This window comes from Jatropha curcas, chromosome 5 (genome assembly GCF_041381405.1).
Source record: "Jatropha curcas cultivar XTBG-Jc1 chromosome 5, XTBG_Jcur_1.0, whole genome shotgun sequence".
Classification (NCBI taxonomy): Eukaryota; Viridiplantae; Streptophyta; class Magnoliopsida; order Malpighiales; family Euphorbiaceae; genus Jatropha; species Jatropha curcas.
Window position 1 is genome coordinate 19,264,099 of NC_143155.1, and position 18,101 is coordinate 19,282,199.

The 18,101-nt window shown below is 31.3% G+C and overlaps 2 protein-coding genes across 3 annotated transcripts; one reads left to right on the forward strand and one right to left on the reverse strand.

The window, feature by feature from the left end:
- The first annotated feature begins 4,496 nt into the window (after window positions 1–4,496).
- Window positions 4,497–8,186, forward strand: LOC105639133 (LRR receptor-like serine/threonine-protein kinase RGI3). Its single transcript, XM_012223087.4, has 2 exons — window positions 4,497–7,463; window positions 7,554–8,186. The coding sequence occupies exons 1-2, from the start codon at window positions 4,634–4,636 to the stop codon at window positions 8,042–8,044; spliced, it is 3,321 nt and encodes a 1,106-aa protein (XP_012078477.1). The 5' UTR covers window positions 4,497–4,633; the 3' UTR covers window positions 8,045–8,186.
- A 941-nt stretch (window positions 8,187–9,127) lies between these two features.
- On the reverse strand, window positions 9,128–17,661 carry LOC105639134 (regulatory protein RecX family protein). 2 transcript variants are annotated; one of them, XM_012223088.4, is made up of 6 exons: window positions 17,433–17,661; window positions 16,845–17,077; window positions 15,398–15,578; window positions 12,627–12,719; window positions 12,370–12,457; window positions 9,128–10,222 (listed from the first exon to the last, which is right to left on the reverse strand). In XM_012223088.4, exons 1-6 carry the CDS (start codon window positions 17,504–17,506, stop codon window positions 9,944–9,946), a joined length of 948 nt encoding a protein of 315 aa, XP_012078478.1. In that variant the 5' UTR covers window positions 17,507–17,661; the 3' UTR covers window positions 9,128–9,943. The 2 variants fall into 2 exon arrangements, with proteins under 2 accessions (XP_012078478.1, XP_012078480.1); XM_012223090.4 differs by having other exon boundaries at window positions 15,398–15,569; window positions 17,433–17,656.
- Between the last annotated feature and the right edge of the window lie 440 nt (window positions 17,662–18,101).

The window sequence follows — 18,101 nt, forward strand, 5'->3', positions numbered from 1 at the left end:
CTTATCCTTAATTCATTTAAAATCCTTCTCTTATTACATTACATCTTTTTAATTTTTTTATATGTTTGACTTATTTATAATTGATAGTAAAAGAAAAAGAAAATATTTATTTATATATTTGCATTTGAACTCAAACAAATATCAAAAATTAAAAATATTAATCTCTAAAATATTAAAAATTTTCAATTTTATTTATAAAATAGTGGACTTTTCAATTTTTTACTCACTTAAAATTTTGAAAATTTAGGTTTAGTGAAATCATCTTTTATATATATATATATATATATAAAATTGAATTGAATTCTAATATATATATATAATAAGCTTAATTCTATGACTATAAGTCCAATGTTCTTTTTTTGTCATTTTAAATTTAATTGCCAAATCAAACAGTTGCTTTTACCGAACACTATCGCTTTTAACCACTATTTAAACAACTAACAATTAACCGCTACTGTCTAACTACTAACAGCTATCATATCAAAACAGCTAACAGCAACAGTTAATATTGTCAAATAGACCCTAAAAGCTAAATATTATATGAGTTAAATTTTCGCAAAACTTTATCCTAACCTCTAAAAAGCTAATTTAAATACTATGTTACCAAACAACTTTTTAAGTCAAGAAGTTAAAAGTTATTACCAAATACAGTATTAGCCTAAGTATTTAGTTACTAAATATTAAAAGTACAATTTTCAAAACTTTTCTCAATCTCTTTCAAATGAGTACACTTGGGGAGGGGAGGGGGGGGTCCATTTCATTAATTGACATATTCAATACAAACAGGAAATTGCATGAACAATTCAGGGTTTTTATTGTGGTAAGAATCTTCAACCCAAATTAAAAGAGATCTCATCATTATAATTCATTGATAGAGTTTGCAAAAAAGAGTACTTGTTCATTTCATTGCCCACCCTTGATTTGTCTATGGCATTTAATATTTATTTATAATAAATAATCAATCAATTACTTAGCAATTATTATTATTTATTTATTTATTTATTTTTAAATAAAAACATTAAATATCCATAATAAATATGCTGTCTTGTTAACATGTTTTTGGAAATTATTTTCAAACAAAACCATAATGAAATTTGCTTCCAAAATTCCCCATTATTTTCTGCACACCATAAGTAAGTTCAGTCACTTCAAATTGTAACCATTTTCATGCTATAGTTATTAAATGCCAAAAGCTAATTTCAAAATTACAACTTTGAGACCGTTATAAATCCTAATTAATATTTAATAAAATTTAGTGTTAATTTTACTGATTTTTGTTTTTGTTTGTTAGGAGGCTCAATGATTTTGACCATACAATTATTTTTTCAAGACATGATTCTTCCTTTTCTTGGCTTTTGATTTTTATGCATATACTTGTTGATTGAGCACTTAAGCTTGATAATTGGCTTTGTGCTTTAGGTGAGCTATTTAAACTCGAATCTTAGATGAAAGACATAGCTTGAACCTATTGAGTGTGATAGCTCGTTTATCTAATGAACAATATATCTTTGGCTGTATAATTTTGAGAGTCAGGGTTCAAAATTGTTTAAACTTGGTAATGATAAGCGCTAGGACTCAGTTAAATGATGAATGCTAGTGTTCAGAATTGTTTAAGCTCAATAAATGATAAGTAACAAGGCTTGGTTAAGGATAAGCACTTTAAGCTCAAAGCTATTTAAGCTCAGAAAATAAGTTTTAAAGCTTTTAAGCTCGAAAAATGACGAGTGCTTTAAGCTTGAAGCTTAAAACATAAAAAGTGCTAATGTCTCCGGCTTGTTGTGCTTGAAAAGTGATGAATGCTAAAACTTGGAGTTGCTCAAGCTCAATAACCGATGAACGCTAAGGTTTGGAGTTGTTTAAGTTCGAAAAATAGTAAGCGCTTCAAGCTCAAAGTTGGTTAAATTCAAAACATAAGAAATATTAAGTTGCAAAACTCTTAAACTCATCTTTAAGTTTGGAATTGCTTAAGCTCGAAAAATAATAAGTGCTTAAGATCCTAAGCTTCTTATACTCGACAAGTGATGAGTGCTAAAATTCGAAGCTATTTAAGCTCAGAAAATAATGAGCACTTCAAGTTCGAAATTGCTTAAGCTAAAAAAGTAATAAGTAAATATCAATAATATTAAATTTTTATTTTAAGAAATAAAATATTTAATTCATATAATAAGTAGAAAACTAAAAATTAAATAAAACATTATAACATTATTCCTAATAGATAATTAAATAAAAATTACCTTATATATCAAATAATATAAAAAATAAAATAAGTCTGTATAGATGATAGAGTTAATTTAAAATTCTAGATTTTCTTTTTTAATATAAAAGCAAATCTTTAGTTCACTATCACGGGTGAATTCGATTTTATGAAACTCGATATAATTGAATTAAATCCTATGATGGTATATAATTTTTACTAATTTTTTATTATAAAAGCAAATCTTTAGTTCATAAGAATAATTTTTTATTGCTTGATACATCATTTGATTTTTTGTAAAACTTTTAATTAGATCGAGTAAAACGATCCAAATCTAACTGAACTGAATTCACTCAAAAATATAATATTTTTAGAGAGAGATGCGCTTTCACATTTTCTTAACCTGAAATAATTAATTGATTAAATTAAGTTTATAACTTTTAAAAATATGGATATAATTTTAGCTTTAATATTTTTAGTTTGATTTTTATTTTGTTAAATTGAAAAATATATAAAAATTAAAATTAAATTGAGTTAAATTTAAAAAAATAGCTAAAAATTAAAGAAACTGAATCAACCCGATTTAATTTATTTCAAATGTATAAGCTAATTGATTTAGTTTGATTAATATTTTAAATAACCTTTTTTGCATCTATTTTTAATTGAATCAATTGTTTGTAAAATATTTTTTTTAGTGAAAAATATATTTTAATAATTAACAAATGTTAGAAGCTGATGTGATATAACTGAAATGTCCCTTCCGCTCTAAATTTCTCCATTAAAATTTTAATTTTAATAATCTTCTAAAGCAAAGACAAACAGACAACATTACCACATTTGCAGTTTAATTAATTATAAAAATAATTTTATTTTCACATATTCTTTTCTTACATGTGTCTCCGTCAGATTCCCATATTACACCCACATCAATAATATAAATAAAACAAAAATGGATCTTACATAATTTATTATTATTATTATTATTATTATTCAAAATAAATGGGAATTATTCCCATTCTTCTTCAATGCGGATCCCAAAAAAATAGTAAAAATTCACAATAATTCTATAAATTATTATAATAATTCTTCTTTTTTTTTATAATTTTATCTTCTAAAAATTTCATACTACATAAAATTCAGTTGACTTTCCTTTGGATTGGATCTGAATTTTTATCGATTAATATATAAATTATATTATATGTGTTAATGATATTTAAGTACAATTTTCAATCATGGTTTGATTGTCCTTTTCACTCAAACTCGAATTATTTATAGCACGTAGTGTTATTTCGACATAAAAAGTCATAAAATTTATTAAAAATTCAAACCTAATCTCACAAGATGTCAAAATTAAATGGATTAATAAATTATACGAAGGTCTCAAAATTTCTATACAGATATACAATAGAGAGATAAAATAAAATTTTTTAAATACCATGAATAATGATGTACTATTATTATTATTATTATTATTATTATGAAATAGGCACTTGATTAAAATAACTAATACAATATGGTCCTTAAGACAGTGAAAAGTCAAAAAGTACAACAGTTAACAGTCATATGGTCCAACAATTGTGACCACATAAATTGATGGACCACTTCCAGACTTCAGTATTGGATTATAAAAGAGTAAGACACAATTTTATCTTTATTTTTCAATTCCATATTAAAAATAAAAAAAATTATATACATAAATATATCAACGAAGATAGATAAAGGATAAGGTGAATTTCACTTTATCTAAATCAGTCAATCAAAAATCTCAACATTTATATATAATTTTCTTTATATAATAATTACATTTCATGACTCGAAAAGAGGAAACCAGATGGTTCCATATGACCAATAAAGAGGAAACCGGATAAAATACAACTCCCCAAAGGATGGATAAAATGGTAATTTTTCTCTTTGCACTACAAAATTTGGCAGTATAAAATAAATTAAATTTTGGTGAATATTTTAATAAATAAATACCATTACTTAGCAAATTTGATTAATATATTAAAAAAAATTTTACATTCATAGATGTGTATAAATTAATAATGTGAATCGGCAATATCACATAAATTATAAGAGAATGATCATTAATTCAGTGATATTTCGAAATGACAAAAGTTAACTCAGTTGTTAACTCAGATTTCCTTTAATTTTGTTTATTAAAGTTTTAAATAGGAATTATTTGGTAAATAAAATATTTGTTTTTTTTTAGAAAAGGAAGAACTCCATTAAAAAAATTGATAACAATAATCCACTTAAATAAAACCAAATAGAAAAAGAATACTCATCACTCAATTAACAACTATAGCAATTACAAGAATAATGAAATAAAAAAGGTGTGCTATTGGATCCAGATCTTCTGCTTTTCTTCTATAAACAAAACATGGGGTTCCACCCTCTACAATCCCAAAACAGATCAACAGTTCTCATCTCTCAACAATGTCTGCAACTCTAAGTAATCTCTTTCTTTCTTCTAATATCTTCTCTTTCACCTTCTTTCTTTCACTAAACTCGCTTTTCCTTTTCCATTCTTGTTTCTCCATTGATGAACAAGCCCAAGCTCTCTTAACATGGAAAAGCACTTTAAACACCTCAACAGATGCTCTTATTTCATGGAATCCTTCAAACCCAAATCTATGCAAATGGGTTGGTGTCATTTGCAATTCCAATGGCATGGTTACAGAGATAAGCTTAAAAGGAGTGGATTTACAAGGTCCATTTCCTTCAAATTTTCACTCACTTAAATTCTTGAAAACTCTTATCCTTTCTTCAACAAATCTTACAGGAAACATTCCAAAACAGTTAGGTGATTATCTTGAGCTTAGTTTGATTGATCTTAGTGACAATTCTCTATCTGGTGAAATTCCAGTAGAAATATGCAAGTTGAAAAATTTGCATACTTTATCTCTCAATACTAATTTTCTTGAAGGTAAAATTCCTTCTGATATTGGGAACCTTTCAAGTCTTGTCTATTTAACTCTTTTTGATAATCAACTTTCTGGAAAAATACCGAGTAGCATTGGAGCATTGACCAAACTACAAGTTTTTAGAGCAGGTGGAAATAAAAATCTTAAAGGAGAATTGCCTATGGAGATAGGCAACTGCAGCAACTTGGTCGTACTAGGCCTCGCGGAGACGAGCATTTCTGGGAGTTTACCATCATCAATAGGAAAGCTTAAAAAAATCCAAACTATTGCTCTTTATACAACTCTTTTATCAGGTTCTATACCAGAAGAGATTGGAAACTGCAGTGAGCTACAAAACTTGTACTTATACCAGAATTCTTTATCAGGTTCAATCCCAAGCCGGATAGAGGAACTCACTAAGCTGCAGAGTCTGCTTTTATGGCAGAACAGCTTAGTAGGTTCAATTCCAGAAGAGATTGGAAGCTGCAGAGAGCTTACTGTCATTGATTTATCAGAAAATCTTTTGACAGGAAAAATACCCAGCAGTATTAAAAACCTGCTCAAGCTTCAGGAGCTTCAGTTAAGTGTAAATCAGTTAACAGGTGTTATTCCTGTTGAAATCACTAATTGTATAGCTCTTACTCATCTTGAAGTAGACAATAATTTCATTTCAGCTGAGATTCCTGTTGATATTGGCAAGTTAAATAGCTTGACTTTATTCTATGCTTGGCAGAACAATTTAACAGGAAATATTCCCGAGTCATTATCAGAGTGCCAGAATCTTCAAGCTCTTGATCTTTCATATAACAATCTTTTTGGTTCAATTCCGAAGCAGATTTTTGCTCTGCAGAATCTTACAAAGTTACTTTTACTTTCTAATGATTTATCTGGCTTCATTCCTCCTGATATAGGGAATTGTACCAACCTTTATAGGTTAAGGCTAAATAGAAATAGATTTTCAGGTACTATTCCATCAGAGATAGGGAAGTTGAAGAGCTTGAATTTCATTGACTTGAGCATCAATCATCTTGTTGGAGGGATCCCTGTATCTATATCAGGATGTGAAAATCTTGAGTTTCTTGATCTTCATTCAAATGGGATAAGTGGTTTTTTACCGGATTCTCTGCCTAAAAGCCTACAGTTTCTTGATGTTTCTGATAATAGGCTTACAGGTCCATTGACTCATAGAATTGGGTTATTGACTGATCTGACCAAGCTTATTTTAGCAAAGAATCAACTTTCTGGAACAATTCCAGAAGAGATTTTATCTTGCAGTAAGATTCAATTGCTTAATCTTGCAGATAATGCTTTATCTGGTGAAATTCCTAAAGAGCTCGGTCAAATTCCAGCACTTGAAATCTCTCTCAATCTTAGCTGCAACCAAATTTCCGGTCAAATCCCATCTGAATTCTCTGGTCTTTCTAAACTAGGAGTTCTTGACCTTTCTCACAACAGGCTACAAGGGAATTTAAATGTTCTTACAAATCTACAAAACCTTGTTTCTCTTAATGTCTCTTTCAATGACTTCTCTGGTGAATTACCGAACACTCCCTTTTTTCGAAAGCTTCCACTTAGTGACCTTGCTTCAAACCCAGGTCTTCTGATTTCTGGAGGTCTAGTATCATCTACAGATAGTATGGGGACTGCAGCACGGACCAAGTCAGCAATGAAGCTAATGATGTCTGTTTTCTTAAGTGCAAGTGCTGTATTAGTACTACTAGCAATCTACATGCTTGTTCGCACCAGAATTGCTAATGCTAATGCTTTGATGGAAGATGGAAACTGGGAAATGACTTTGTATCAGAAATTAGATTTCTCAATTGATGAAATTGTACGAAATCTCACAACAACCAATGTAATCGGCACAGGAAGCTCAGGAGTAGTATACAAGGTCACAATTCCTAATGGAGAGTCTTTGGCAGTAAAAAAAATGTGGTCAAAAGAAGAATCTGGTGCATTCAGTTCTGAGATTCAAACACTTGGTTCAATCAGACACAAAAACATTGTTAGATTATTAGGGTGGGCTTCGAATTGGAATCTGAAGCTTCTTTTCTATGATTATCTCCCAAATGGAAGCTTAAGCTCACTTCTTCATGGTGCTGGTAAAGGAGGAGCAGAATGGGAAACTAGATATGATATTGTGTTAGGAGTTGCATATGCACTTGCATACTTACATCATGATTGTTTACCTGCTATTCTACATGGGGATGTGAAAGCCATGAATGTTCTGTTAGGATCAGGTTATGAACCTTATTTAGCTGATTTTGGGTTAGCAAGAGTTGTCAGCAGTACTTCTGATGATGATTTAGCTAAACCAAGTCAGAGACCTCACCTTGCTGGTTCTTATGGATATATGGCTCCAGGTATAGTTTTCTGAGTATACTTAAGTCTAAATGATCAAACCTTAGTAGTTTAATTATTTAATGATGCTTAGTTTTCTTGATCTTTTGCAGAGCATGCATCGATGCAGAGAATAACAGAGAAAAGTGACGTGTACAGTTATGGTGTGGTGCTTTTAGAGGTTTTAACAGGAAGACACCCATTAGACCCAACGTTGCCCGGTGGTGCACCCTTGGTTCAGTGGGTTAGGGACCACTTAGCACGCAAGAAAGACCCAGTTGACATTCTTGACCACAAGCTTAGGGGAAGGGCTGACCCTACAATGCATGAAATGCTTCAAACTATAGCTGTTTCATTTCTTTGTATCAGCCCCAAACCTAATGATCGCCCAACAATGAAAGATGTGGCTGCTATGCTAAAGGAAATTCGCCACGTGGATCCAATGAGGCCGGAATCTGACGTGTCAAAGGGTGGTTTAACTACAGTCCGATCGCCGTCACCGCCATCACCAACACCAGCCCCTCCTGCCAGGATTGTAGTTTCACAGGGATCATCTAATTGCTCTTTTTCTTTCTCTGATGATGAGTCGGTGTATCATGGGTAATTTGTACATTTTTCATTGGAAAATTCACTTGAATGGGCATTCACTTGAATGGGGCAGATAAATAGAGTAGTAATTGTAATTTTTACCATATTTTGTATTGTAGATTGTAATAACTAATTTTAGAGTAAAATCAGTTTACTGATGCACAGTATTAGCAAAGATTAAAAGAGATAGAAAAAGAAAAGATAATTGAATTTTCAGAGGATCTGAGTGAGCCACTCATAAGAAAGTGCAATCCTAAAATGAAATTAGTCTTATAATGTTTGATCTTTCCAATGCTAGCCATTAATTGCAAATGATTAACCATATTCTAACTACAAATATTTAGGCCATGTTCCGCACAATTAGCTATTTTTGGCGTGTTTAGTTGTTAATTACTTAAATAGCTTTTCATAAAACGCTAAAACCAAACGTTATTTGGGTTAAATTTTTATAAAACGTTATTTTGACCTTTAAAAGCTAATTCAAACTTTAACCTCTATAAAACGCTATTTTAATCTTTAAAAGCTAATTCAAACTTTAACTTCTAAAAGCTAGTTCAAATGCTATGTTACCGAACATTATAAAAAATAACGTTTAGTATTTTGACTAAAAATTATATTATGACTAAAAATTACTTAAAAAACTGCTGCGGAACACAACACAATCTTAGTAAAAGCAAACAGTTGTTTGATACTATCTCCATTTTATAATACTTGTCACATTTGAGAAAATAATTTGTTCTAAAATATTTATCTAGTTCCACATGTGATAAATATACTAGATAAGAGGTAGTATCTCAAATACCGGTGAAGGGATTATCTACGGAGTAGGGTTAGAGCACCTGTCATTTTGAAGGTAAGAGAATGACTATAGAACGTCAAGAAGCTGGACCAATCATTGGTAGCTTTGGATCTATACAATTATAATTTAATTAATGCAAGGAATTTTATTCTACTTTCTATCTTAAATAAATATTTATATATGGCAGTCTTTCCACTAGAGGACTCACATGGTCCCACGTTCCTTACACCCACATGTCCATGTGCTGTCTGAGAGAGACTTTCCAACAATGTATAAAAAAACACATCCAAGCCATGGCCATTACTAACCTTAATTTAGAAGACTCTTTATGTCTTAATCCAAAGGCACATGCACTACCAGGACCATTATACCTGCATATTAATAGCATTAGCATAACTATGTTCTGCAGACAACTTGCTCACATGCTCTCAAGTATTTAAGTTTTGGACCCATTTCAATTTTAATTTCTGGATAGCATCAAACCAATTTAGGGTTTGTCAAGATGCTAAATAGATTATTAATCATGTGTTAAAGTTCCTAATAATTGTATCCCTTGGCAGCCATTGGATAGTGATTTAGTACAATAAAGTACAATAATTTTGCTAAATTTTATCAAGACCCAAAGAGTTGATACCTAATCAAATCAACAAGAAAAAGCTCCAATCGAAATATTGTCACCAACCGAATATTTGATTATCTTGAGTAGAAATCAGATCTTGGTTGAAATACTTGCACTAGCTCGATGCATGAACACTTCCATTACCGGTAAAAATAATAGCGATCATGAAGATCTAGTTGTACCACTTAATGCTTTGTCTTGGAGATGTTTTCCCATTGGAATGGACTTTGTTTCTGCATAAGATTAGATAGCACTGGAATGGACTTTGTTTCTGCATAAGATTAGATAGCACTGGGGTACGATGACGCAAGAGGAAATTCAACACAGTGAATGAGTGAAGTGGCCAATTTTTTGGCCACAGCAGTGTGTTGTTAATGGAGACAGCAACTACTCCAAGTTGAGCAATTCATAATTCTAGTGACAGGACCATTAGCCAAAAACTGAGAATGTCCACATTCCTTGTGCTGCATCGCATCAGGGGAGATCCTTATCATGCTCTAAGAAGAATTTTGAGATTCTAATTTTTTCAATACGAAGCTAATAACTCCCCAGTTGAAACCACGGTACTGAAGCCATCGAATGATTCTTGATTTACGTGTCTCTTCGGGAACATCCTGACCTCGAAGCCACAGTTTTGAAGCCTGAACCAATAGATGATCCATAGAAATCTTTGACATGCCAAGTTTTGATTCTCGAGCCACACATTTATCATCCTCAAAGACAAGTTTTATTCCCTTCTCTGCATCTGCTTCACTCACTCCCTTCTTGAATAATGCCTGGTTAAACAATTCCGCTATAATATTACTATTTGACATTTCACATTGAAAATTAAGCACAATATAATACAAATTCATTAATTTTCTTTCTTATTTTCGTTCTATTTCCTTCTCTTCCCATTTCTAGACGATAAAACCCACTAACTAATGCTCATCTACTAAATCTACAGCTTATTACCACGATAATATTAATTGTATTAATCAATAACAGTTATGATATAATCTGCAGTGAGTAACACTGAACCACCAAATTATATGACATGTTCACACCAAGGCGTTCCAAGTCTAACTGCAGTCTGCAGTCTGCAGTCATCATTCTTCCCTTTACTGTCTTCTGTTTTGAAGATGAAACAAACTTTCTTCCATCTAATAGAAAATTAAAATATTCACTAGCAAACATAGAAAATTGTCTTAGATGGTAAGTTGTTTGAAAAACTACTAGGGACACTATTTGAAAAATGTAAACACGAAACAAACACAACAAAGTTAAGGATCGGGTTTGGCTTTATCGTGTTTATTATCATAATCATTCTGATATAATTCTGATTGGAGATAACTGAGTGTGTTAGTCATGGGTTGACATGCAATCCACAATTGACACTTATGACAAAAAATTATATAATAAGGTTTCACATAAATAATTATGATTGGACATAACTGAGTTGTGTTAGTCATGGGTTGACATGACAATCCACAATTGACACACCTATGACAAAAAATTATAATAATAAGGATTCACATAAATAATCTCTCTCACATAAAGGATTCACATAAATAATCTGTCAATATGTATATCAAGAATAAATTTGCTAATTTCAGATAATAGATAAAGAAAGGGCATCCATATACAATCACCTAAATTATGCTAAATGGATAATGTTGTGTCAAGTGGGTGTTAGCAAGTTAATAGTTTAAGCAAACTACTTGTTTAACAACTGGTTTTGTGTTAATACATGAGTAGGTCTATTAAAAACAGACAACTGAATTTTACATCTGTTTTCCATTCTATCACAAAACTTAAATTTTGTCAATAAAATGAGAGAACTATTAAAACTGGAACAATGACATCAACCGGTTACAAGGCTTTGTGACCTTCTAGCCATCCTAATTGGCAGTTAAACTTCAGGAGGAAATGTTGGTTTGTGGCTGTGCATTTTAATTTAAATTTGATTTTGTGGGGGAAAAATTGATTCTTTCAGCTTTGGTTTGGGAGTGAAAATGGAAAGAAGACTCGATAGAAGAAAAGAATAATTTGGCCGAAAGGAAAAGTGAACCCTTTTCTTTGTTGAGACAGAAGGAGATAGAGAGGGTTTAGATAAGAAACAGTGAATTTCTTTTGTAAATCTCAGTCTCATGGTTTTCTTGTTATGGTTTCCAAGTTTAATTCCCAAGAAAACAACCAAGGGAAAAGAGGTGAACATTTTGATAAATCGCAATCCCATGGTTTTTACAGTGGCTTCTGAAATTTAATTTTCTGTTTGATTCTCAAGAAACTAGATGCTTTCTGCTTGAACAGTGCAATTTGGGTTTTAATTTTCTGGCTTTTCACTTTTTGATTTTATTTATTGAAGTTCATCAACACTTGGGTCAAACAGCAGGTCACGAAGACTTGCAACCGGCTACATGATACGATTGTAGCATTGAACAAGTTGAGTCATTTGACTGATAAAATAAGAATTTGGTGATAAAATTGTTATTTTGCGAAAAGTTTCAGAATTATATTGTAATTAAGCCACAAATTAATTATGTATTGTGGATGTTGACCAATATAATGTTCTGCCCAACTCTCAACATAACATGAAAATGACGCGCTGCCCTGAATTGCCCACCCCAAGTTTAATTCAAAGAATGATCATATTGGTTATGACATGATACATCCAGATTTCATCACATTCTTGGGTTACACTTGCTTGCTCTCTCTCCTTTAAGAGTGTGCGCGCGTGTGCATGTGTAGGCAAGTGTGTTCCCAAGCATACTAAACTCAGGAAAGAAATAACTATAGTGAATTTTTATCAACTAACCCGGATGGTAAAGTTTTAGCTCATAAATAATGAACAAAAGAGCAAAACTGTCAGATGTATTTTCTCCAAGGTTACTCAGCAAACATGAGTGACAAGAAAAATTAACACTAGGAGAAGACAGCTTACTTGTTTGATCCGCCTGGGTCCCCAGCTTAAGGAAGACCATCTAGATCGAGAAAATGTTTCTGCATACAAGCTATCATTGATCAACCCCCTGCAATATAGTGAAAATATCAAAATCTTGCATGCAGCATCCACTAAGGTATACAATTCAATGCTAGTGTAAGAGAATTGCTTAATAAAAGTAACAAGTTCTATCACATGCTTAAAGTGCAATGTCCACGTAGAAAATGAATAGCTTGAAAGACATTCTAGTAATCCACCTGCTCTGGAAATCAGTTAACAGTGACTCCACAGTATAAGGAGGAAATCTCTTTGCTTGTAGCTTCTTCCTCAGCTCAACTGCTGTAAAGGCTCTGCAATAAAATAAATGAATTCAAAGTTAATAGCTGACAATAGATCTGCAGGTATGGAAAAAATTGAAGACAAATGTGCTGCTAGGGAAAAAAATTAAGGAAGATATTACTTGTCTCGTGTTAATGTTGTTATTATTTAATTTTAATTACAATTTAACTCTTGCATTATTATTTTTACTAGTTTAGATTTAAGTTCCTTTAATTCAAGCATTCTAATAATTTTAGTTCCTAATTTAGTAACTTCTCAAAATATAGCTAGAATTTATTTATATTTACAAATAGGTATCTTTTGTACTACACAAAAGATAGTCTGTTGTTAATAAAATTGAACTCTTATTATTCTTTCATTGACTTCAAATATTAATTTTCCCCATGATTAGTGATGTTCAAGGCCTACACATGATCAAGCTTTGTTAATGTACTCCCACCCTACATAAGTGCTGTCAAAGCAAGGTTTCCACACTTTTTACAGAATACAACAGAAATAGGAGCAATCTCTTTGTTAACCATGATAAAAAAAGGTAAACTTTTTCAAGAGTAAATTTTGGAATTGTGAATATGCTACAGATCACATTGGACATCATTTCCGGCAACCAATATATTTTTGGACAGAATTTTAAAGGTATTTCTTATCATGATGGTAATTTTTATAAACAAGACTTCATTCAACGGTTGTTTGATATAGAGAAAAGGTCAATTTTGCTTCTTCAAAACTCAACTACAAGCCAATTGATTGGTGGCATGAATTTCAATGGATATATACTAAAACTCGTTCATGGTCAAGAATGAAAAATTATTGAGACTCAATTATCATGAATAGATATTTCATCATCTAAGCAACAGTATTAAGTTGAAAATGTACAAAAGGTTAATTCTAGATTCTTCACCAGCTAGCAGTGGATTGGAATTGATGCTAGATTGGCAAAGTCTTGACATGAACTAACGCATACAAAGCAAAAGTTGAACACAGTTTATTTATGAGATTTTTCTACATGTATACAACATATATTTCCAGGAAATAAATAATTGTGCTTAATTTAGTACTTATCTATTTTAGATAATATATGAATTTGAGACTTGAATGACAGCTCCAAAAGAATTGACCCCAAGAGTAGTAGAGGGTCCCGATTGAGACTACGGACCTTCTATTATTGCAAATTGATATTGTTAGGGACTTGGAAAATGAAAACAATTTAAGAGGAATACGTGCTTTTTATTTTCAAACTGAATAGTAAAGAGAATAAAAAAGTGCAAAGAGAGAGCACATGTGAGAGGAACAATATTTCAGAATATAGAAGTGGCAGCATTGATCTTTACAAGAAATTAGCATGAAAAGCGAAAACATTTATGTATCATCATGTTGTTATATATGTGGAGTTAGATCCAAACTTGTAAAGGAAGGTAAGAGACATTATGTGGAGTGGGGAGGGGTCGAACTGAAAGCTTTGCCCATTGGCTTGTTGTCACCCATGCTAATTTTGCCAGTGACACCAACCAAATTAATTTTGCATGCTCAAAATTCATAAATGGAAGATTTGGAGCAAATTATTGACATGAACCAGACTTGCCATCAAGAATTTAAATCAGTGGTCTGTGAGCAGAGGATTGAGTTTTTGAAAGTAATTGTACATGTTGGTGAGAAAGTGAAGGAAGATTCAGAGATGAATGAAGTTGAGAAAGGCCAATTTTTGCAAAATGTTGAATTTGAAGAAATTGCAAATAACATAAGCTGACAATTTTGTGGAAGTAGTTGAATAATGAAACCAAAGGAAATAAAAGCTATCGAGACTGAACTTTCAAAAACAATTGAGCATAAAATTGAAGAATATTCATTCTACTATTTGTGTGTTAATAAAGAGGGCAAGAACAATTATTAATAAATCGAGTTATTGAGTTCAAAAGTGAGCCCATAATTCATAAGTTCTATAAACTTGACAGATCTTAAATTTCTGGTGAGCTGTAACAGATTTATTTCGCTGGTTAATAAATAATTGCTGTCTTCTTTTTTTTATTATTTTTGTCTTGGGGGAGAGGGGGAGTGTCAAGGAAAAGCGTTATTCTGTTATAATACTATTTTTTTAAACATTGAAGGCAGTGTTATAGTTGAAATGCTTTTTCTTTTGGCACGCATAACAGTTACTTGAGAACTTTTTTTTTTTTTTTTTTTTTAAGTACAGGGGTATGACAAGGTAGCTTTAGTATTTTATGTTGATTATTCCATTAATTATACTTGCCTTGTATATTTAATTTTATTATTTTAGGTTTTAGTTTCTTTATATTCAAGTGTAAATAAAAATTCTATTCTTTTCAATAGGTATCTTTTGTGCGAAGAAGAAGATAGTCTATTCTTGATAAAAGTCAGTCCTTTCTATTCTCTAGTGGACTTGTTGGGTCTCAAATTCAGCCCTTTTTCATATATATATATATATATATACAGCTTCACTCTTAGATATACATCCATCTAAGAATTGTAAGTTTCACAATATAATTTATTGTAAACAATTTATTAATGTTGGTAGAACCTTGCAATTACCAGAGTAGTCATTCCACCAACATACATTCACATGGTAGCAACAAGATAATTGTCTTTAAACTCAAAATACTGGCAAGTCAGATGAATATTACATTAAAGATTCAATAAACTAAAATAATGGAGTAATTGAAAACCATATTCTAACCTTTTAGCGAGAAATCCAATAGCCATCTTCTCAGCATCTAGCATAGTTTTACCCGCTTGCGCATTCTTTTTAGTACTATCCCTTGAATTTTGAATCCCTGACTCCTCATCCCTAGGTTCTTCCATGAGTTCAGTTTGTATCATCTCCACATTATTGAATTCCTGTTCTAACCCTGAAAACACTGTAATTTTTTGAGCATTCTATTGACTGATTAACATAAAGAAGAACAATTATACTTGATAGAAAGAAGCAAACCAAAAATATATTATAACATATAGTCACCATCAATGTTCAAAAAAATTACCTTTTCATCTAGGATCAAGTGCAAGATTCATTAATCTCTTCATACAGAAATAGATTAGAAGATTCATAAAAAATCAAACTAAAGAATTTAATTGCAACAATGCTATAAAATAACTTGCAAAAGGAATATATGTAATTTTAGAAAGCCATAAACAAGAATTCCTAATGGGATCATCAAAAAGCAGCAAACCACTCATTTATGCCATTGAATAAGACAACTTTTCCTTTGCATTTTATAGAATTTTTTTTTTCAATATATGGCAACAATTAGCATTAAGCATCGGTACTTATAATGTTATGAGTGAAACACAAATTTTGCAAGCAACTCAATGATACAACCACATGATCTAGGCTAAGCCAAAGGGTAGCTATTGTACAGAAAAGGTATTCTTTGGGTGGCCATCCATATTGATAAAACAAAAAGAGATTTATAATTGAGAAAAACACTCTTAACTCATCAAAGAGGATGAGATGATATAAGTCCTGCCTACAAATTTCCAATCTGCAGCAAGAAACTTGAAGAGTTGACTTGCAATTTTAGATATCCCATGTTGCTTTGAGTTTAGATATGGTTTAATTATTAGGAAAAAACCATATCACAAGATCGCATGGTTTTACAAGTTCATTTGCAACTTTCACAGTACTGATTTCTGCAGTTTTGACTAGCACTAGCTACAATTTCTGTCTTAAACAACACTATTAACACTATTAAAAATTTATCATGCTTTTGCATCCAAAATACTATAATTATATCAGACCTAATAATCCATAAGTGCAAGGAAAGGAGAAAAACAGAGAGAAAAAGGATTCCTGTAAAGTCCTATGAATCAATTGATTGAATCACTATTTAAAGAACATCAAACAAGATACAATAAACAAGTTTTTTCATTGAAGGACATACTCTTGGTCATTGATTAGTGCACATAACCCTTTATCATTTCCTCAGTTTTCATCAGCAAGTGTAATAGTCATAAAGCCATTCATGAATTCGTTATCATGAACTTTCTAAATCATTACTATAACTCCTAAAAAAATATCATGCAATGCATATTATACATGCCAAACCAATAATTGATAAATAAAATTTGTGTAGAACATATAACTCGTCTCAGTACTTTAAGAGCTCTCTTAAGGACACAGTTACCTTCTTTTGCATCATCAAATACAACACTCTCCTTGTGCCTTTTGTTTTGAGCCTTCGCACCAGAAACAAAGGTTCTTCCAACTCCATTAATACTTTTTTCATAACCCTTTACAGGCAAAGATTTCTCAAGTTCATTAACTTTTGGAGATTGCTTAGGAACATATCTAATAGGAAGTGAAGAGCTACTATTATCTCTGCTTTTCAAATATAGAATTGCTGGACTTCTCTTTACCCTAAAAATTTAAACTTCATTACTACAGATAACATAAATTTCATATAATCAAAAGTTTCAGTAAACAATACCCAAATTTCAACAAAATCAAACCTTTAAACCCTGAAAATCTTTACTATTAACTATTAGGATTTTTTTTTTTCGAGAATATATATTAGGAACTTAAATATATCAAATTCCACATAATCAGCGTCCTACCTACTCTTTATATTGTCCATTAAAAAACCAAATTTCAAGCTTTATTTATCACAAATAATACTTTAAAATTTTGGAATTTCGAATCTTTTCCTTCATTTTGTCAGCAAACGTACAGAAGCTTTAGAAAATGTGAAGCGAAATAGAGAGAGATATCTAACCACGGAATATAGAAGACGCGAGATTGAATATGAAAAGAAATATTGGATGCCAGATTTCCCGCAAACATAGCCATTAACAAGGTCAATGACAAGCTCCAGAAACCAAATAGTTAAAAACCCTAATTCGAACTGTTTTTCGGTTTGGTTTGAGCAGCGCGTGGCTTGATGGTCTGTGAAGGAGCGTGGTGGAACAATTTGAAAGCGACTCCTACAGTGTCATTGTCTATGGCGGGAACAGTTAGGGTTTGTTTAGTTAACAAGGCAGGCTTCTTGTGGAAACTAAAAAATTTCCAAGTTTTGTAAATTTATTTTGGGTAAATTACTATTTGATCCCTCTAGTTCTCACAAATCATTAAAACGATTTGTACAAAAGCGAAGTTAAACCAATTAAACCATATTATCCCATAAACTGCAAGTCTTTTATTAAATTTGCAACTATCACAAATTCACAGTGAGCACGGATTGAACTATGTTTTGAAATCAAGCAAATAAAATTTTTTTTCCACATACCAATGAAAAAAGAAAAATATTAACTTTTACAGGTGGGATTGCGGTTAAAAAAAATTATTGACCTATATATATCGGTTGGGTACTTTAGATCGATAAATCTGATCTAACTCGATTTACGTGTGCCCTATATTTCAATCTTCAATTTTAATTAATATGTAA